This window comes from Ostrinia nubilalis, chromosome 1 (genome assembly GCF_963855985.1).
Source record: "Ostrinia nubilalis chromosome 1, ilOstNubi1.1, whole genome shotgun sequence".
NCBI classification, from domain to species: Eukaryota; Metazoa; Arthropoda; class Insecta; order Lepidoptera; family Crambidae; genus Ostrinia; species Ostrinia nubilalis.
Window position 1 is genome coordinate 14,838,593 of NC_087088.1, and position 23,726 is coordinate 14,862,318.

The 23,726-nt window shown below is 37.6% G+C and overlaps 1 protein-coding gene across 4 annotated transcripts in view; it reads right to left on the minus strand.

Annotated features, from left to right (window-relative positions):
• Nucleotides 1–23,726, minus strand: part of LOC135073795 (uncharacterized) — a 222,019-nt gene that overhangs the window by 33,171 nt on the left and 165,122 nt on the right. For all 4 annotated transcript variants that reach the window (XR_010257711.1, XM_063967977.1, XM_063968000.1 and 1 more), the window contains 2 exons: nt 3,858–3,930; nt 479–646 (listed from right to left, as the gene is read on the minus strand). Coding sequence is in view for 3 of the 4 variants with exons in the window: in XM_063967977.1 (XP_063824047.1) it covers nt 479–646; nt 3,858–3,930 (241 nt within the window). In the remaining variant the exon portion in view is untranslated. The remainder of the gene's footprint in view (nt 1–478; nt 647–3,857; nt 3,931–23,726) is intronic.

Here is a 23,726-nt window from a genome sequence, read left to right on the forward strand (position 1 = left end):
TGACCAGTTTTTCTTCAAATTCGCATGAAACCACCCTTTTGATAATACCTATTCAACAAAAAAATAATCGTTCAAATTGGTTCATAATCGGCGGAGATATTGCGTATAAAAAAGTTCATCCCCAATTTTCCACCCTTGGGGGTGAAATATTTTCTTCAAATTCGCATGAAACCACCCTTCTGATAATACCTATTCAACAAAAAAATAATCGTTCAAATTGGTTCATAATCGGCGGAGATATTGCGTATAAAAAAGTTCATCCCCAATTTTCCACCCTTGAGGGTTGTTTTTTTATTATTAAATTTAAATGGGACCACCCTTGAGGTATTACCTATACGCTGAAAAAAGATTTGTTCAAATCGGTTCATAATTGGCGGAGTTATCGCGTAACAAACATAGAAAAAAAAAAAACATAGGTACGGGTCGAATTGAGAACCTCCTCCTTTTTTTGAAGTCGGTTGAAAATATATTAACGTACCTTAAATATTTTTTCCTGCTCCAGCGCGTAGCCAGGCAGTTTCAGTATGTCCTGTCCTATAGCTGTCTCTTCGTTGCTGGTGGCTGCTGTACTCTTCACAAACACACTACTCTTGGAGTAGCGCCTGACGAGTATGTTACCGGCGTCGTCCATCTTTATTTTGACACCCTGTTGAAGAAAAATATATGACGGCATAAGTACTAGGAATTTTAAAATGGTAGAGGAACCAATCTCTTTTCTTTGAAAGAGAGTCATCAAAGCTCTTTGACATAATAGTAATCGTTTGGTTGTCATTATTTATTTATCATCAAAGCTGCTTATTGAGTTTGAGTAACATCATTCGTATCAAAAAATGTAGGGACATTGACTCTAACAGAACATAATTAAAATCTGTTAGTTTAACCCACAAAAACACACATTAGCAGGTACCGAGTGCAGTGTTGTTTACAATAAATTGGGGGGACAATCACCTTATTTTTTGCAAATGCCGTTACGTAGATGACATCACAGTTATGTCCTTATATTGCTAACAAAATTGATTCAAGGTCATCGACACACGGCTGTACGGTTTTTGTTTGTATAACACCATTTGTCTTATGATGATTTACGACATGACAGGAGTGCTCAACAATGGAGTAGGTTCCAATAATCGTCTGACCTATGACATCAGCGACCTTACCCACATTGGTGCATGTCATAGTACAGGCATTGTTACAACTAATTTAGATGGGAAACTATTTTTTACAGAATTACCAAAACTCAAGGAAGATAACATTGAGATATAAATTGAGGTAGATGATTTTTTCACCGGTGTGAAATCGAATCTGTAAGCTATTTTCGACTTTGGATGCGGCAAGATGTGAATCCGTAAAAATAAATTAAATGATTGTAATAAATGGCATGAAATCTTATAACACAATGTTATTAGCATGTTCATCGTTAAACGTTCTGTCAATATGATTTGATGGATAACATTTTAATAAAATAACAATCTATCAAGATATTATTAAACGGGAAATGTGTGTTTATGACTTTATAATAAGTAGCTTTTTTTAAAGTATTTTAATGCATTTCTTGCCGCAGCTGAATTCTAGTATTATCCAATATGGCAGCTTAACCTTTGTCTATTTGGTACATGTCCTTGCTATTTGTAGAGAAACTCGAGACGCATCGCTTTAGCTAGACAGAATAAAAGTGTATCAACTTTATTCAAATCTTTGGGACAAGGTCGACTGGTGCTGCATCATAGCCACTTAAGCTTGTAGTGCTCAGCAAAGATTAAAGTTTTGATATTATTGTTTACCAAAACATTGTAATCATGAATTTATACATTTATAGTCACGAGAAAATTCTTTAAGTAAAAACACTTCTACAGCAACCAACGAAATAATTCACACTCAATAAAGTTGAATCTTTATCATGAATGGTTATTCATGATCCAATTGACTTGCAGTTTTACCAGCGCGTCCGCAATTACCTGCAGTTAGAAGGAAGTGTAGCAACCAATTGACGAAACGTTAATTGTCGCGTCAGTTTCGAATACCGTCTGCTCATCCATCCGATGATAATTTAATCGAATGGGCCTTTGATCCACAATCGATTTTGTATCGGACCGGTCGCATCGTTTACTTTGATCAAAGTGAAATACTTCAGTTCGAAATGAAGTGTTTACTATAAAGCTATTTTTTTTTTTTTTTTTTTTTAATGTGATAGGAGGCAAACGAGCAGACGGATCACCTGATGGTAAGCTATTTTGATGGACAATACTTTCAAAATCTATTTTCTTATTTTACGAATTACGTGTAGTGAATTGTCCTAATCACGCCGATATCAATGATTGGTTATTTTCAATACCTAAGTTCAATGTGAAAATCGTGAAGAGATAAAGGATAAAGGTAATTGGAAACAGATCGTAGAAATGGTGCAGTCAGAATTATAATATTTATAGATCGAATTAAAGTAGCTTACTAAGTTTGAACCTTGCAACTCGATTACATCATTTCGATTGACCATGAACAAAATATCTAAGTAAATCAGGCTATAATGTTCAGGTAAGATACGGGTTTTGATATACATATAGAACGTGCTCCGTATCGAATTGTGGGTGGATCTAAAACATAATTTAATATGGAATGGTTTGTGCATAGATTACAAAAATCTGACCTCACACAGTTGTTACCCATGATATTTGAATTTGACCAAGACTACTAAAATTTAGATACGGCTAATAAAGCTGATGTCTACTCTGATTACGCCTCTGGCCTTACGTTGTAAGAAAACTATGTATTATTTTTTATTTTACTATGAGTAGGTACATAATATTTATGGTAATTACGCTCTACTAGATTCATTTTTGAGATTTTTTGATTTGTACATTACTTTTCTTACATTGTTTAACTGTTTCTTTTTTCAATAACTATTTACCATTTTCTCATTCTATGTATAAAAAAACCTTTTTATTAATGACCACAAACAGAGTGGAAAAATTCTAGTATAGCCGCATTCATTTATCAGTTATTATCAAAATCAATATTTTACAAATATGTTTTGTTTACTTCATCGGCTTAAAAGCTATTCTGTGTAAACTTAATCAATACAATTCCCATATCAGCTGACCTTGTATTGGACAGCTTGTTACCGCATCTCATTTGTGTCAGAAGTATTTTCGGATCTATTGTTCGCACCGTTTATTTTCAATGAACCGTACCGGGTTACATGTCTGATTTGATAACGAGATTTTGCACGCGGCAACACTTCCTTGAACAAATTATTCGATTTTACCTATTGTTTTTTTTTTTATCTATAACATACTCAGTATTTACGCCGTGCACATTTGCAAGTATGATTTCGTCTACAACCTGATTTGTAGTAGTATCATCATAAATAATTTTAATCTTCTCACCGATCTGGTTTTCGAGCAAGTGTTATTCTTTTAACAGATTTTGTTTTGATACAAATGACTATTGCAGTAGTGGGTGTACTTTGATAAATTTACTAAAATACATGGTCATCATCTAAACTATTAAATGATGGGTCATCATTTAAGATGGAATACTTGTAAAAAAATAGTTTCATTCGATTTAGGAGTTGTATTGTATAGTCCAAGTTTGATTGCGTCCGTCTAACTAGTCGTGACCTCATCAATGTTTTTAGCTTTGTGTCATCATGGGCATGGGAATCATAAAGCTCATTAAAATAACACGCTGGTGTTAATAATATTATGTTTTGCTATACATGCAAATATACCTTTGACATGCGAGGAATCTCTATTACCCATTACGAATTATAATATTGTAATTTCAACAATTTTTATTAAATTATTAATAAATTACTGACGTGTTGATGATACAATATTTAAAAATAATGGTTTGTGACTCACCTGTCCTATATGCCTTTTCACTTCATCTGTTTTCTGATCTCTGTGTGGATTGTTGAACCCGCAAAGGCCAATTCTGTAAAGACAAGACACAAAACATTAGTCAAATGCAAAACAGAAAGATTTGGATTCACATCGCGTGAACCATAATTTCTGATGTGATGATTTTTGCATTGCTTGGATCTCAGCCAAAAGAATTTATATGTATAAATGAGTGAAGTGCGAAAAAACCCTTTTTAGAAATAACCGTCCTATTGTTTGCACACGTTTATTGAAGTGTCTTTGGAATCTACTATTTAAACGTATCTTGTCCGATATTCGGTTCTCATGTAACAAATTGAACAATGACGACATCGGAATTTATGGTGCATTAGTATTTTGTCGTCGTCCTGTATCGGAATATTGTTTTCTTAAAACCGTTCCTTGGCATTGGCTGAGAACTCTCATTGTCATTCCGATTTGGTCCGAAGGTTCGTCTGTGCCTACCGATTGGAAATTTCTATTTGATTCAAATACCGTTCAAAGGTAAACTTTTCTATTCAACGCGTGTAACAATTAAGTTTGACGGTGGATTGAATAATGTGATTTTAACGAAAGTTGTGTGTTGTCACGCACATTGAGAATACATATGATGATATCATTTGCGAGAGAAAGTCAAACTTTTGAATGTAGCCTCACAATGTAAGGAACATAAAATGAAGTAATTACTGTAGAAAAATAGAATCGTGTTAGATTAGTGAACGATGCAGTTCCAAGTGGAATTAATCTAGCAATTGTAGATCCTTCAACTGCAAAATAATTGGTATGATACCGAATACGTGTAGCAAATTCATGGTTCAAGTACCGATTACTATACAAGAGTGATAATTTAATAGAATCTGGGCAACAACGTGATCACGTAACGGTGTATTATGTCTAGGCGTATATTTAATTTGACCTTAATGCATAGCGTGTATTATAGAAAAGGAAAATTTAGGTCAAGTTGCATTGTTTATAGAAAAAAATCTTTAAACACATAGAAACATACAAAAGTGTTTGTCACTCAATAAATGAAGTTACAGGTTTTTGCCTATAAAGTACAGAATGGTACGTGTGTCTGTCATGACTTTCAGGGACGATATTCTATTTTGACCAGTTCAAGTGTTTCACAAGAAGGCAACGTAAAAAATATTGCATCCAAGCGATAAGACCTCTGATTCTGTATTTCTTTTATTTGTTAGTTTTATGTTGGGTATAATATAGAGTATCTTCTTATCTATAATATTGATCATGATATTTATTTGCTATGCCAAAACAAACTTAAAGGAGTTATGTCTCACAAAAACGTCTATCAATGAGTTGCCATGACTCTATGTGATTGAATAAGGCAAAAAGGTCACGTGTCAAATGTTGTGGGTTCATGTGGGTTTGCTGTTACTTGAATATAGCTTATATTCATAATACCTACCGACTATTTTGAAAAGTGACATTAAGAAAACTCACTGGGTATCGAACTCAGGACCTCTGAGTCTAAGACAGGTGTTCTTATCTCTAGATTAAAATTTCTGAGCATATGAGGGCGCTCAAGCATTTGAGTCCGATAAGCAGAGTTTTTTGAGCAGCGCCCCTTGTGAGAAATGTAGCTACTGCTAAATTTACATTAGTAGAGTGCTAGTTCTGTGAAGTGTCAAATCCCCCTTGCTAATTACCTATACATTGTTGGTTTCTCTTATTTATCTTTCAGTGACAATGCCAAACAAGTAGGTATGTGTTTAGTAAAATATTTCCAATAATTGATAAATTACTCCCCATGACTAAGCAATCATTCTAATATTTTAATTGTTACTAGCAAATGACAATGGCGACCTTTAGTTTATAAATGGTGTCCAACAAGGTACGGCCCAACTTTCGACAATCCATCGATCACGTTTTAATTGCAAGTCGCATATAACTTATTGTTAATTACTTGGTAATTTATCTGCTAGTTTATGTTTGTCGCTTTGTTTTGTTTGAAAGTAAAAACGATTGCTAACTTAGACTGCAAACGGTCGAATAATAATTTCCGATTTATAAAATAATAGCTGCATTAATAAAATTATAAGTAATTTATAACTTGAATATACTTGAATGTAGTGCAAAACTTATAAACAAGATTTAATAACTAACCCCTTTACGAATAAAAAGTTACACAGTTGCTGAACACTGTTTTAAAATTACATTTCCATACTAAACGTCACTTTAAAACACTGTTCAACGAGCGTGTAAGTTTTATTAGTAAGGGGGTAAAAGTTGATTCTTCCAAGGTTTTTTCATGTAGGCTTTAGGCTTTCATAACTCTGGATCCAACAATTTCTAGGGATTTCTACGTTTTTAGCATCCCGAGTGTCGAAGGTATTAAATAATTATGTCCATTATTTGTATCCCAACAGTAAATTGGTAGGTAATTTTAATTTAGCGTTACCTCAATCACTCTCGAATATTCCATTTAGTTATGTCTTGAGATTATTTTACACAGCACATCAGATTTTACATTTCTGCTGCAAAATATCATTTATCACAACTACATAAGGTGTCCCAGTGTAAAACATGATGTGGTTTCAGGTATATCAAATGGTCGTCGAACCAATAACGCGACGGTGAGCGGCGGCCTTGCGACGCTACTATGTCATTTCGCGCACGTGGCGCCCTCTATCTTGATCTTAATGCTTTAATTTAATTAATAGTTTGGATTTTGTTTGCGCGAATACTTTTCATTTTGTGGCTTTGTTTAGGTATTAAAGTACATGCAATTAATGAGACATAAGTAGGTACCAATTTATTTGTGATAATTTATTATTTATATTAGTATCATTAAAACCGCACTCTACACGACTATTTATGTTATCAATTTATTCAGGTATTTATTATTGCAATCGAACAAAGTAGTGGTAGTTCACAAGTAGGGTTTACCTACTTAATTTTACATTAGGTTAGGTATAAACAAAACTGACATTCACTTACATGATTCAAGATACACGGACATACATATGGAACAACATTAAAGTAAATATTTATCTGCGTCATAAACATTATAATTTTTTTAATTATAATATACTGCACAAACTTTTTTATCTTACAAATACATCTGGTGGATTCTTTTGTCATTTTCGCAAACTGTTGGAGAAGGTCTGTTATAAACATAATAATCATAAAGGTGTACAATGTAGGTTTCCGTGTTTAACCAAGTTTTCTTAATGACAAAGTACGCTTCTTTCTTTTCTTTTTAGATACGAATATTTTATCCAAGCATAGTATTAACGTTACATCATAACTGTGATTGTGTAGATGTGTTTCCTCAGAAAAATAATGCTTAAAAAAAGTAGTAAGAAACAAGTAATTATTTTACATTGAAGGACATGTAAAATAAAAGAAAATATCGCGTAAAGGCTTACTCTTGTTAAAACTGATTTCGTAGCACCACATTTTTTAATCAAAAATTGCTGTCGCTCTCGCACTCTCACTTCGGGCGCCCGCGCCCGTCGCACAGTCGCGACAGCAATATAATTACGCGCGAGCGATAGGGATGGGTAGCTTGGGGTCATTGGACAAAATTCTACGTGCTCACACCGGGCTTTAGGCAAAATTAAGGTTATGTATTAACGTATGAAAAATATTTCTACATTCTTAGGATTGGCAGCCCTACCCACAAGCCAAGTTGTGCACATGCGTGACTAGTTCAAGGATGTGTCAAATAATGAAATGCTACCTCCGATTCGATATTGTTCCGATATCTAATTCAATTATGTGTTATTTTGCCATTAACTTCTGCAGTCACGACTTGAAACTATGTAAATTGGTTGACTTTGACGGATAATGGGAGTGTCAGGTGATTTTCTTTTGTTATAATTACAGCAACTGGCTGTAATTTTAAAATATGCGTACTACCTATTGTTATTAGAGTTAGAGCCTTGATTGAATTATTGATAGAGAATACGTTTAATATTACGCCTGCGGGTATCTAGATAATTTGATCTGACAAAATACGTTTCGCCCGTTGATTTAATAGAACAATACAAATTGTGACGTCATTTATTTATTGGTCAATTTCTATAACTTAACTTTAACCAAGGCCACTAAAATTGGATTTTTGAGTTACTTTTTCAACATTGATGGAGGATTATCTACCTACTACTGTTTTTCGTGGGACGCTTACATCCAGTAGTGGACTGTCATTGATTAAAATAATGATTATCTTTTTAAGGAGACCTCTGCCTTGGAAATTAATAGTGTCAAAATAATGATGATGTTTTTTAAGGAAATTTCTGCCTTGGAAATTAATTAGTGTCAATTACCTGCCATATCCAAATGAAGTCTCTACAAAAAAGATAACAAGTATGAAAGTCGGTAAACTTAGCCCAAAACAATGGTTTTCCGGGAAAGTTCACGGCAGTGGTGATTGACAGTTTGACACAGGTTCAAGGGTGCTCGATCGGAACTCGAACCCGCGCCCGTGAAATCCGCGAAAATGCCCATTGTTTACCGAATAAACGTGTCACAGTTCATTTGGCACTAATTCTAGGCCGGAGAATGTTTACAGTTAGATAGATATTTTTAGATCGTAAGTAAATTATCGTTTAGTTCCTGTAATAATTTTAAAATTAATTAAAGAGTAAGAAACACAACAACGCAAGTAGCCTAGATTACTCCTATATTTCACCATAAGTAATGTAAGATGTGAATTATCAGCATAACTTCAATTAGATCAATTTACCAATATAGGAACAATCCAACTAGATATTTATTGAAAAAAACAACTCGTCAGAAATCCTTAATGGATATAATGCTTAATACTTTATTTACGTAAGTAATTTGAAAATAAATTACGAAATAAATACGTAGATATTCACATAAATAAGTAATCTTCTAGTTTATTACCATCCAAAACACTAGAGAAAGGGGTTTCCAGCAATTATTTAGAGTTTACATAATCCTAACAATTTTCCTACCAAATAGGTATTATGGTTGTTTCCGCCCAAGTATTTTAAACGTTTCCTGTGCTATAATTATATTAATTATCAATTGAGACGGAGAGAATTCTCTTTTAATGACAATATTAAATTAATGACAAAATAAAACCGCAATTTGGAGAGTTGTTTTTGGTTAACATTGATACTACTTTTTAAGAAAACGTGCTGATAAAATATCTTGTTATTCATAACGATAATCGAAAAGAAAGTATGACGATCTTGGTTGTCAGTTTGCATTTGTTGACAAATACCAAGTTTAGTGTTGTTCCGATTCGATGATTATGTATCGATAAATTGAGTTTAATTTCTTCATTTGCTTAATGATCCACACGTAACGTTTATATTATTAGTGTTTAGTTATGCCGCATTAAAACATGGTAGAATCTGTTTGCATGCCTTAATTGATTTTGACGTGAACCTAACACGGAACAGACTACGATTGTAACAAAAAATATCGTGACCAATTATTTCCAAAAAAATTGCTAAATTTCACACCGCATAGTTTTTATCAATAGTAGGTAGATGCGTAACGCAAAACATAATGAATGATACGACTAAACGCGAATTGAATTCGATGGACGCCTATTATAGAGGGTTAATCGAAGTTTTATAAAAAAGCTGCAGACCAGCAACTTTATTATTGACTCTATCAAAGTAAATGGTTTGCCAAATTATGATATCGTGATCAATTTATAAATGCATAATTTGTACAATAACTTACTGAAATCATGTAAACCATAGTCTTCCTCATACAATTAAATAAATTTCATGTTTTCAAAATGGCATCTCCAAAAATCACAAGTTAACTTCACCTTTCTTTAATAACAGACAATTAAAGGACCAGCGAAAAAACAGAAGCCAAAACGCAAATTACAGGAACATCGACATCGATTACCGAAATTGCAACAATCCATCGATAACAAGATTTAAGTGTCTGCCGCGCGGAAATCACTTTCGTTCGCGGAAGCGGCGCGCGCGACGAAAGTAAAAGTTGATCGGCGGGTGCCGGGTTAGCCGCAGTTCAGACATCAGAGTTTACATTTTCGTTACAAACCCGACCCTATTACGACTACGTAAGATGCCACTGTATGCCTTGACGTGCTGTCGTCTGTACATGCGGTTGGTGAGAAACCTCTTAAGGCTAGTGCTTATGAAGATAGCTTCGAAAGATGATGATGATATTGATGTTTCATTCAGACGCTTTCTTGTTAACATACATTTTGTTAAGACTATGTCCCTCTTCTTGCAGTAGAAATCCACAACAAGGAAGCTTTTGGATCTACAACTACTGGATCACCTATTGGAAAGTGATTATCACTCGTTGATGATGCTCGTATTAATACATTTACAAGCATATTTACTCTGAAGGTCTAAGTTTACATAGGTAGAGCTTACTGTACTGAAAAGTAAAACTTAATATTTGATGTCTAGTGGAATATTAATTTCCGAACGTATTATCTCCAGTGCTTTTAAGTTAATATTCACAGCTCTGCTAAAATAAGTTGTTATGTTATTAAAAACATATTTTATATTGGAAAAGAAAATCGTTTGCCTTAGGGCATTCAAATTAGCGCAGTGTCGGTCGCCTACTGGCGGTGCTGTGGTGTTTTTTATATGAACGAAAATTGATAATTTTAAAGTGCCTTTAGATATTATCTTTTCAAATACATCGCATAACTTCTCCTTAAATAAAGTGTCATCGATGTTATTCTTTTTTTACTTACAGATAATCCAACTGTGTGAAAACTGTATTGTTAATAGGTATTTAAGACGCTAGTGCATAAGAAATCGCTTGTTCAGTAAATTATGACAGTGATGAGATAATACTAGAGTTTTTGTCGCTATTTTTAAACCAACTGTGAAACAAGAAAACAGCGTTGAAAATAATTACCTATGCAGTTTTAAAATTACTAACACGTAAATATTATGTTTATCGAAAATGAATTCAGTGAAGTGTTGAACATAAATATTATGTTCATGATATTTCACTTGCAAAAAGCAAGTGCCTCAGGTGTATACGGAACACTACCCTACGATTCATCAACTTTTTAAGTGAAATATGTATATAATGGCGGTATAACCATTAACCAACCAGAGGTTGAGGAGGCGCGGGCGGCCTTGGATGGACACAGAAAGGACCCAACCGAACAGTGGCGGTATAACCACAACCGGCTACCACAAGCCATGCGATGGAAAATCTGAGCAAAAAGTGTGGCAGTGGTGCTAGGGGAGGCATCACGGGTTTCAAAAATATCCCCAACAACCAACATGAGCGCAAAAGCCAAAAGTGATTTACCCCAGGAGGGTACCAGCAAAGCTGGAGAATCCCTCCCTGAGCATCGCTCAGGCTGCCCTACGTATTCTGGGGGGGGCAAGCAATTGCGTGTTGGAGGAGCTGCAGGAGGCAGCAGGGGCCAGACCAAATTGGGAGGGCCAAAGGTCCCGAAAGGGATAAAGGCACCGAAAGGTGAAGTGGAGGGCGCACCAGGTGCAGGGAGTGGGGTGGCACCGTCGGGGAATGCTCCCCACATGGGGCGGGCACCTAAGCGGAGCGCCGAGAACCCACGGGGTCTCGTTGTGCGAAGTGAAGGCGGCCTGAACCAGGGGGGCGGCTCTGGCAGTGTGGCTCCACACAGTGCACCACCCGAGCAGCGACTGCCTGATGTGCGTGAGGCGCTAGGGCCGCAGGGTAACACCAGTGGCACTGCGCTTAATGCAGCGGAGGGCGGCGATCTGCAGGGGAGAAGGAGGCGCAAAAAGCGGTCGGGATGCCAGAGGAGGGTGAAGGCTGAGTTGCGGAGGCAACAGGCTGAGGACGCCACCTCAACGGCAGACCGAACTAAAAGGGCGAGGGAAATCAGCGGTGAGAGCCAAGTGCTGGTCAGCGCCAAGCGTGCTAAGACTGAGGAAACTCAGTCCTATGCCGCGGCTCTGAACATCTATAAGATGGCGATCACCGCTAAGGACTTTCCAGGGACCTGGCTAGGCAAGGAGGAGTATCTGGCGCTTCAGGGTATCATTTTTGATAAACTGGAGATCACGCCGGACCCCATCCCCGTCGTCAGCATGGGAAACCTGAAGTCAGGGGCAATTCTCTTCAGGTGTGAGGGGGAGAGCTCTATGAAGTGGCTTCGCACACTTGATGGTACTGCCGTCAATGGTGTGGAGCTTAGGGTGGTGGAGGCTAAGAACCTCCCAAAGCCGGTAAAGATGGCCTGGAAATCCAGGAACGTCACGAGGCAGGACACAGGGCGGGTCATGAGGTTGCTGCAGAGGTTACATCCGAGCCTGAAGACCTCGAACTGGAGCATTGTTGGCTCCACTGTAGAGGGGATGGCGGTCAGGAGAATCGTCCTGATGGACGAGGCCTCTGCGGCGTACATTAAAGCCCGTCAGTACATCCTGAACACTGGGATTGACCGGAGCATCTTCAAGCTCCTCGAGTACGATGTGAGGCGTGGGGATGAACCGGTCAGTGCCAGTGTGACGGCTGAACAGCGGGGGGATGCGGTGGCGGTGCCGGAAGACTGCCCGCGGACAGAGCCTTGGAACCGATAGCGGGACCTAGTGCGGGTGAAAGGCTATCCGGAGGGACTGGGGGTGGGGAGGAGGAGCTGGTGGTAGATGAACCTGCTGCCGCTCCGTCTCCCGCATCCATAGGCTCGCTGGAAGCCATAGCTGACCTGGACCTGGGACGGTCCTCGCCGCTGGAGTATGATATCTCCGCGGATGAGGAGACCGAGCTCGGGGACAGAATTTGACGTCTGCAGCTCTCTTCGGGGGTTTAAGGTGCGTTCAAATTAATCTGCATCACTGCAAAGCGGCGACTGCCATCATGGCACGAGAGCTCAAGGTCAAAAGATATGATATCGCCTTAATCCAAGAGCCCTACCTGTACAAAGGTGAGGTGAAAGGACTCGGCGGCACAGGTGGAATGTTAATATATAATTGTTCTACTAATGATACGAGGACTTGCATTTATGTCAGAAATGGGATAAGTGCGATTCCTCTATCCAGGTTTTCTTACAGGGATCTCACAGCAGTGAAGATCCAAAGGGAGGGGGATTTGCGAGGAGTGATAGTGGCATCGGCATATCTCCCATATGAAAAGGCAGATCCTGTGTCAAGGCAAATGCAGGATCTGATACAACACGGCAACCAAGAAGATCTGGAAACCATCATTGGCTGCGATGCGAATGCTCATCATGTTGTGTGGGGCAGCTCAAACAACAACGCCAGAGGAGAGAGGTTACTGGATTTTCTGGTGAGTTCTGAAACACATGTTATTAACAAGGGTAACAAACCTACATTCTTCAATGCCCGGAGGGCAGAGGTGATTGACCTGACGCTTGCATGTAAAAAGGCAGTCCGGAAAATCACTAACTGGTATGTTTCGGACGAGATATCATTGTCTGACCATAACTATATATGCTTTAGGTATAATGCTCCTATAAGAAAAGATGCAATAAAAAGAAGGAATCCCAGGAACACTAATTGGGAAGACTTCAAACGGGACCTAAGGACGGAACTTAGTGAACCAAAATGCAAACTTAACTCTGTGCTTGAAATAGAGTTTGACGCTGATCGAATCACCAATGCCTTGAAGACTGCCTGGAGGGATAACTGCCCGGAACGCGAGGCGGGATCGAAGAAACTTCCATGGTGGACCAAGGAAATAGCCCTCTTACGAAGGGAGACAAGAAAGGCATTCAATATAGCAAGAGCTAGGAATGACTTTACAGAGTATAGAAGAGCACTGACGGAGTATAGCAAAGCGGTGCGAAAGGCAAAGAGGAAGGCATGGAGGGATCATTGTGAGATGATCAACTCAGTTCCCGAGGGCATGAGACTGACAAAGGCCATGTCAACAACCAAAGCGAACCCACTCACTACAGTATGGAGTGAGAGGGGGGGATATACGGAAGCAGGCAAAGATACGTTGAAAACAATGATAGCAACGCACTTTCCTGAATCACAGGTCCTAAACGATGATCAAGATCCAATCAGCGTGGAGGAACAAAATAGAACAACAAACAAGCTCGACTGGGTTACGGCTAAAAGAGTAGTGGATGAGACTAAGGTGAGATGGGCAATCGGGAGCTTTGAACCATACAAGGCACCAGGCCCAGATTCGATCTACCCAATTCTCTTGCAGCAAGGAATCTCCATTCTGAATCCTCATCTATGCAGGTTATACAAAGCCTGCATAGCATTTGGATACATACCTAAGGTATGGAGAGAAGTCAAAGTGATCTTTATACCTAAACCAGGTAGACCGGATTACAACGACCCTAAGGCATATAGGCCAATAAGTCTACAATCTTTTCTTCTTAAATCGCTTGAAAAACTTGTAGATAAGTACATAAGACAAGGACCACTAAAAAGATTTCCTCTACATGAGCTACAATGTGCATACCAGGCAGGGAAATCTACAGAAACTGCGCTACACTATGTAACCGGCAGGGCGGAGGCGGCTCTTGAGAGTAGGGAGGTTACTGTTGGGACATTTGTCGACATAGAGGGGGCATTTGACCGCACTACCTTCGTCTCTATAGGAGCTGCTGCTTCTGACCACGGGGTACCACTACCTCTATGTCGGTGGATAGACTGTATGCTTAAAGGCAGGATTATTCAATCAGAACTGCAAGGAGAGTGCATGAGTGTAAGGACTGTCAAGGGCTGCCCGCAAGGGGGGGTACTCTCACCCTTGCTATGGAGCCTGGTCGTGGACTCACTACTTGTGAAACTTAACAAAGGACCACTCTACACGGTTGGATATGCAGATGATTTGGTAATTATGGTAAGGGGCAAGTTCCCAACTATTGTGACAGACATCATGCAAAGAGCCCTCAACACACTGGAAGAGTGGTGTGACGAAAACCACCTCTCGGTGAATCCGGGAAAAACGAATGCTATTGCATTTACAAAAATGAGAAATACAACAGGGCTAGGACATCTCTACCTTTATGGTAAACAGATAACCTGGACCAATGAAGTGAAATATCTAGGGGTAATCCTAGATAAGGAACTTGCGTAAACACCAAGATACGGTCATAGCTAAGGCTATGAGAGTGCTGGGAATGTGTCGTGGTGCATACGGGAAGACATGGGGACTTAGTCCCAGAGTGATGAGGTGGATCTATATAACTATGGTGAGACCAATAATACTTTATGGCAGCATTGTCTGGTGGCCTAGAATTAGGTTACAGACGTGCAGAACGGCACTGGGCAAATTGCAAAGAACTGCATGCCTAGCAATAACGAGTGCGTTTAGAACTACGCCAACTGCAGCATTGGAGATTATTCTGGGATTGCCCCCACTGCACTTGGCGCTAGAAGTAGATGCAAGGAAGGCGCTGCACAGACTGAAGGGGGCGGGACTTTGGAGTACATCCAAACCTTGCACCAAGCACACAAGGATGGGGAGCGATCCTCAATTAGATGCAATAATGGACATGGGTTGTGATACAATGCAGCCTAGGTACATGTTTAGCAAGGATTTCAAAGTGTCTATACCAACAAGGGAAGACTGGAAAAGAGGACTAAAACGTCAACAAGACAGCCTGATCTGGTATACTGACGGCTCCAAGATGAACTCAGGAACAGGAGCGGGCGTCTACTCCAAACAATCTGAGCACAGTGAAAGCTTAGGGAGGTTTGCAACAGTGTTTCAAGCTGAAACCTATGCTATAATCATGTGCGCAGTAAGGAATATAGAACAGGCGCATAAAAAGCGTGACATTTACATATTAAGTGACAGTCAGGCAGCACTCAAAGCCATTGCCTCAGTGAGGGTTGGATCCAGACTCGTTCTGGAGGCAATCTTGGCACTGAATAAACTTGGAAGGCACAACAGGGTGACCCTCATGTGGGTACCTGGACATACTGGAATCGAAGGCAATGAGAGAGCCGACAGTCTAGCGAGACAAGGGTCAGAGGCGGCACCTATTGGGCCAGAGCCGATAGTGCCCTTATCTATGAGCACTTTACACATGGCCATGAGGCAATATACAGTCGTGGTCAACTAATTAGGGACGTTATATGACTAAAACACAAGACCGTCTCTCCAGTCCGAAAAAAAAAATCTTCACGAGGCTTTGTAGCTTGTGCCTATTATTATCAAGTAATTTGGCTAGTATTCTAAATATTTAAAGGCCAGAAAAGAAACTAGCTAGTTGCGATCAATATTTTTAAAATAAATAAATCATTGCCACCTACACATTTATTGACCTAGGGATGGACAACTAATTAGGGACACGTAACACTTTCACTGTAAAAATGTAAATAAATTGGAAATTATTTAAGTGTTTCTTACATAAAAAGTTTTCATTAATAAATATAGAATACAAAACAAAATCATCAGACGTATTTTTATAACCAATATGGTTGGTTTTGTTAGTTATAACCATTTGACATCGGCGCGGCATGGATGCAATCAAATCATTACAGGTTTCTAAAGAAATATTATTCCAAACACCATGGAATGCCACGAAAAGCTGATTTTTAGTGCCAGTACGTTGAGCTGCAACTTTTTCCTTCGTTTCATACCATAAGCTCTATAGGGCTTAAGTCTGAGTTGTTTTCGGGTCAATCTAGTACCGTCACTGACTGTTGCGCTAGGAACGATTAAACAGAGTACGCGGTATGTTTTGGGTCGTTATCGTGTTGAAATGTTAATAAGACTGGTAAGACTTCTTCAGCATACGATAGCATCGTTTTCTCCAATATTTGTTTGTATTGGAATTGCTCAAGTTTAACTTCAGTTCTTTTTATAGGTTACACTCTATGTCCAGAAAAACATCCCCAGATTTTTATATTGCCGCCTGTATGTTTCACCTGCTTCTTCGTTTACTTTGGTATCATTTCGGACTTTACAGGTCGTCGCACGTATTGTCTGTCATCGGATGAAATAAGATTTATCTTGATCTCATCAGAAAACAGCACATTTATCCATTGAGCAAAAGCCTAATGTCCATACTTTCTTGCAAACGCCAATCTTGCTTCTTTGTGTTCCATCTTCAGTAGTGGAACTTTTCGAGGAACTCTTCCTACAAGCTTTGCCTCCACCATTCGCCTTCTGACGGTCCTCGCAGATACTCCAGCAGTCGGTTCTGGTCCAAAAATCTCGCTCTTGATCAGAACGAAACCCTTAAAGGGGTCTCTCTTTGCGAGAGTGACCATTCTGCGATCATCTTGTGGGGTTGTTTTTATTGGCCTCTTCCTTCTAGGCATACTTTCTGTGGTTTCATGATTTTGAAATAAGCCACTGCATCGTAGATTCATGTTTTTGAACATTTTAGATGATCTGCAATTTACCGGTATGGCCATCCAAACTGATAAAGATTGATTATAACTTAGCGCATTGTTGCTTTTCTTTCAGTCCATTACCTTTAATAATTTGATGAGTTTTTAACTCGCAAGATAAGAATATCGCTTTTCAAATTGACGCCGAAATTACAAATGAACAGAATAAAAGTTATTACTATTATTTTTTTTTAATTTAGAAGGAAAAACTTAAGCGTCCCTAATTAGGTGGCCAGACCGTCCGTACCATAATTACCGATTCATGTGATTTGATTTAGATTTTTTATTAAGTTAGTAAGTTTTTTTTGTTGTTATTGTATTCTGTTAAATAGAGTACTTGATAGTCAATATGTTTACAAAGTAACAGCCAGTAATATCGAATGAAGCTCACAACAATAGGATATGAACACTTAGTATTGCTTAGTATTCTATCTGTCCCTAATTAGTTGACCACGACTGTATATCCAGGAAGCACAGAGCTGAATGGGAAAGCTCCAACGGTATGAGCCACTCCAAACTATTCCTAGTTGGAAACACAAGATCATGGGAAAAGCTCATACTCAATGGAAACAGAAGGCAAGCCCGAGTGATCACGGGTGCGCTGACAGGACACTACACTACAAACCACATGCTCCACAAAATGGGCCTAACTACGGATGACAGCTGTCGCTGTTAAAGATTTAAAGATTATCCAAAGATTTACTATATGGATAGGATCTTTGCGGATGAGGGGGGATAAAGGTATAGGGAAGCACAAAAGATCCCAATGGGTCGACGTGCACTGCGCTCATGCGCGGCCCTAAATAAGATAAGATAAGATAAGTGAAATATCGTATAATGTTCAGTATTATGAATGAAAAAATAACAGCATCAAAGTATCATTTTATCGCGACGTCTCAACACATCGCGCCGCCTTAAATACTACACGCGCTATTATTTTACTTTTGACTGAGCACATTGTAGGTATTATTAATGGAAAAAGTAATCTTCCAATACCTGATTCAAATTCAAATTCTTTGTATATTAAGTATTTTACATATAAGGTCTAAGATCTCCACACGCAAAGATGTCAGAACTACAAGTAAGTAAGCCCTTTAACAATGAAAAAATGGCGAATGCTTAATTGAAAGTGAAAAGTCAGAATCAAACAGTTTCCTGCATCTTTTTATTTCAAAGTTCGTACCTTAGTTTGGCTTAGTTTGGTTGAACGAATAGTTCAACAACACACCATCTGGCACACATAACCAAAATGGCATCTTGATCAGTGAAAGCATAACATTACATTCTCGTCTCTCTATAATTGATTTGACAGAAGCCTCGGGCAGCATGACAGCTCTTGATAATAGGGTCCTATCACAAAGGTCTGTAATTGACCGCAAATTATATATTTATAACAATGTTAGATAACAACAGGAAGTAATGTATTATATGTTTGCTCAGTGAAATGGTGCTATGTCTTCGGTCAATCCTTGTCAAATGATGGTTTCATAACATGATACTAATTGAGCGTTTCCGATCTTCCTTTTTTATCAAACATCCATCTAATTCCTATGAAGGTTGATGTACTGATGGTTGATGAACAAAACAGTCAACGTTTAACATGTCTTGGGAAAATATAGGCTTAAAATTATTACATCCTCTTTTCATCACCTAGTCCAGTCAAAAGGCACCCAACAGTTTTGCAAGTATAGAAATACCTAACTGAACTTGAATTTAAAGAATGAACGCCCAAGGTCTCTATTATACATGATAGGTGGTTCTTTACAAGTTTCACGCCATACAATTAGATGTATGATAATTATTGTAAAATTGTAACGGACAATAGCAGTTACAAATGATACAGAGGTCAGAACGGTGTTAGATGGACAATCGGATCGTCCATTTAACGGACGCCCTCCACAAATTCAATTTAACACTTCATAAACTTGTTGTAGGTCAACAATGTACACGTTATTAAGAACACAATAGGGCTGCGGGCATAGTACAAGTAGAACAGACTACACATTGTGCAGATTTTTTTTTAAAAGATTATTGAGTTTTATCTCTAGTGGTCCAACGAGATCTATACTTACACGTTTAGATAACTTTTCTCTTGTATAAAATTTTGTCAACCCTAAGTTAAGTCAAACAAGTTATAAACAGAGCACCTATCTAATACAATTTCTGTTTCAAAACGAATCAGTACTTGAAATTAATTATAACTTTATGCCAAATCTAAAGCCGGGTCGGGATGGGTTAATAAAAACCCGGGTTAAAGAAAATTAATAATTAATAAAAACCCGGTTATTACCCGTCCACATATGCGATCATGATACGCGTCGACGATACGGATACGGTGATCGGATCGGGCAAATGATACATGTCTGGACCCGGCTTAAAGATAAAACCGATCTTTTGATCAATCGTTATACAGTGTCATCCGAATAGCAATACAAAAATAGTTGACTCTACAATAAAAATACTTAAATTTTTATTCTAATCTCCAAGATGGCTGACTGTTCTCTTTTATCCCACAAGAGATGTGATCCATGAAACCGAACCGATGTTCGAGTATGTGCCAAGGACTGAGGAGATTGTCCACGGATGCGCCTCTCTGTCACCTTGCTTGCAATCACAACTGGGTCGATTGAAGATCGGAACGCGCACGACTCGAGATATCGATACGATTCGATTATAGTGCGCTAATCGATTTAGTGTTTGGGTGATGATTGACACTTAGAGGAAATAATGAATATTTCTATGGTGTTTGATATCTTTATAGTTAATTTGACAAATCATTCAATAGCTGATAACACTATTTGACTGCCAATTTTTGAATATAATAATAACTAGATCACTGGTAATAATAGTACTAAAAAGTGACATTCATGGGAGTTGCGATCGGTAATTTATAATAATTTCAACAATTTTGTATTACCTAAACGAATAGCGCATTAAACAATGCATATGTTGCACAACTAAGAGGGTGCTAACTCATTAGAATTAACACCAAATCAATTTACAATGTAAATTAAAAGGAAAAGAACTGAGCATAAAACAATACTGATAAACGAATTTTAAAATTTCCGTGAAGGTAATATTGACCTGATTTGCGTAAACATAATAAAATCATGACCGAATTTCTCCATGTTTTGGATTATTTACACCTCTACCGTAAAGCAATAAGATTGAAAACGGCTTGGAGAAATTTAAAAGCAATAAAAAGTAACTGTTTACTAAATATACCGCTTCCGCGGCTACACTTTCCGTATTGTCGATAAACCAATAGATCGATTCGTTAAATCAATTTACCACGCTTCGATAGCAATACTTTCTTTTTATCAATGCTATGCTAATGACTTTATCACTGCTCTGTTTACTATCTAGAACACTATTACGAGTAAATGAAATTAAACGGTCATTGAATTTTCTACTTAGTGACCTTTGGCAACCATTTCTTTGTATTGTTTCCTGTAAAAACATGTTATTACCGGTTAAATCTACAAAAAAATTAGGTATCGATTGGATGATTGACATCGTAATGTTTCTAGAATATAAACACATCTTTTTTATTGCAAATATAATAATAGTACTTTGATCTTTGATTTTTAGCAATGATCGATCCATCTGATTATCTTTTCAACTTTTGCCCTCCCCATCTTTAGGATCAAAATCGAGCGGCGCCCATTCATCATCTATCTTGACATTTGGATCATTAAATGGGTTGTTACGTTTCCCAATATGATCATTACCGTTCGCTCTAGGTTCGGTAGGTTTTGTAACTAGACATTTACTAGACACAGTCAAATGCCTGCTTCAGGGCGCCATGCTAACTTTGGTTGCTCAAACATTATTGGCTGGAATTGATGGATTTGCCTGCTTACTGTGAAAAATCGTGACCATTGTATTAATGTAACCGTTTGCAAATTGTGTCTTTGTTAGTAGATCAGATTTATTAGAATCGTGGCTGTATAGTGCAACTGGTTCCTTATTAGCTTCATTAAATGCAAATACAGTTAAAGCTGTATGTGAATGTAAGGATAGCTTTAATTGAAGTCAAATGCTTAATCGTGATCTGATAAATGTTATAATTCGTTGGGACTGTGAATTATGCAATAGAAAGAAGTGCTTATAATATCGCAACACTAATCGTTTGTGTTGAAAGGATCTTAGTAAAGTTGTGGGTGGAAACACCGCTGATTGCTTTTGATTTACAACAATTTGTGAATTTACTTCTGCCATGTTCGGGTACGCATTTGAAGCATGGATAATGTGCAATAACTCATTGTTCCCATAATTCTGTCGATCTAACATTTCGACTGCTCAACTGCACCGCGGCAAAGTTCAAGACAAGCATAAATTTCGTAAACTGCACCCAGTTGCTGTGAGATTTATGTCTCGTTTTCTGTTAACCTCTAACATTTTGTCGGAAGCCGTCATTTTTCTCAGAGCATTAGTGTCCGGAAAACGTTGATATTGGGAGAGGAAATACGGAAGTAATAATAGTTATGACGCAAAAAAAAAACTAATGGGTATTTCTACATGTGCATACTTTTGAGCATGCAAATCCGGGACCATGGACTATACAAAAAGCAAACTAAAACCAACATTAAACACCTAAGAGTCCTTTTATCAAACATGCTTTCACGAATGGATTTATCGCAGCAATTACTCAACGTTTTGATACGTTCTGTCAACGCGATCATAATTATTAGACTCTCTATGTCCACGCACAAAGCGAGCCCAGGCAAGCGGCCACATACCTCACTCGCACAATGACCGCACTAACTTCACTAATGCACAAGAAATACAAATCTTGACTTACAACGTCACATAAATACACCAAGAAAGTGAAACCTTTGGATTTATTAAATTATACCAGTCACAGCAGAAAGTAACGATCACACACGACTGACAAGTTGCTGCGCCCACAAAAGCGACATTGTTTGTAAAACCGCTCATCTTGATCCCGAGTTAAATGTAGATTTTGTAGATAAAGCACATAAAGGCTAGAATAAACAACAAATTTTGCAGTAAGCATAACATCTAAACGGTGGTACAACAAGCATTGTAAAGGCAAAAGAATTCGTGTTCTGGACACAAAAGCAAAGAATATAATTTAAGTACATTAATGTCTGAGGCGGTCCCATTTAATTTTGTAAAATGATTCAATTCAGTCAGTAAATTATTTTTAAAGCACAGAACGAGAATTTATTTTATTTAAGCCATTTTTAATGGTCAGAGTATATTTTTACACAAACGATTACCTACATTCATAATGCTTGAAAGAGTTTATTTATGATCTGTTTATTTACAGAGATTTATAATATTGTATGTAATGTGTTATAAGGGAAGAATTTTAACTACTTTTATACGTTACTACGTTATGAGCGTTACTATTAATTTACACTCTAGTGCAGTTATCTGATCCGCTGCCAGCGTTTAGAGTTCAACCGTTCAGATTGTGAGTTGTCGGCCTTCATCACACCTACTGAACCATTGATACCAGTTTGAGAACAGGATATCGTCGTCACGACATTTTTGTCTCAAATTTGCATTATTTTAAGATTCCAATCTGTAGTATCAACATACTAAACGATCACTAGAAGCATCAATATTTTTTGAAGACTCTACTACTTTGAATTGTATTTCCATATCTATATCACTATCTTTTACGGATCCTATTAAAGTGATAATATCACTAGTTTTTATATCCAGGTATAATTGAGACATCCAAGTGTATTGAACTGCTTCCAACATTATTGTTAGTTCATTTCGACTACCGAGCATCTTATTAGTTTTGTTGATTTAATTCCATCTGATATATCGTTTTTTTGGTTGTTACCATTGTGTTTCTTGTGCTTTAGCTTATTAACATCGTTATTTATCGCTGTAATGTTTTTAGTCGTGATGTATTTGGTAAGCTTTTGGTATGAATTGTTAGGTTTGTTTTTAATGTCTAGCCTAACGAATATTTTATGTCAAAAACTCAAGGCCGTTCTCATAATAAAGAGACGTAAAATTACAAAATTGCATACCCAGTTGAATTGTACTTTCAATTTATCCTTTGAAATGAAAACTCCACTATTCGTTCGGTGTTTTATTTGGTTATTTTGCAAGGTTGGCAATTAAGGTTAACGAGCTAATAAAATGTTGGTGTTATGTATAATTATAACGTCTTGATTACATTTTTGGCGATCTTATTTCGTTACTAGAGTTTGATTTTGATTCCTTTTATGAATGCAGTTTATTTAGAGTTCGTTTTTGCAACATCAATTTTCTATTCATTGAATCCCTTTTCGGCGCTCAGTGGACTGTGTTGTTCAATTAATAAACTTCTTCTATTTGGGCAATCTAACTTAATCATAGATTGCATTCGAGCTCTTTATTTAACAAATTGTGTACAAATTGTAAATTTCATCGTGTTCATAGGTAACGTAATGTTTGCTCAATCAATTCTATTTTATTGTTAGTATGTGCTTTGAAAATCTACTTTCAGTTAGTAACAGATAATTAAAAAAACATATTCGCAGATAAATTAATTAATTACTACCAGCAATTAAGTGTTAATAAACTGCACTAGTAACGAATCGTTAATTCGTTA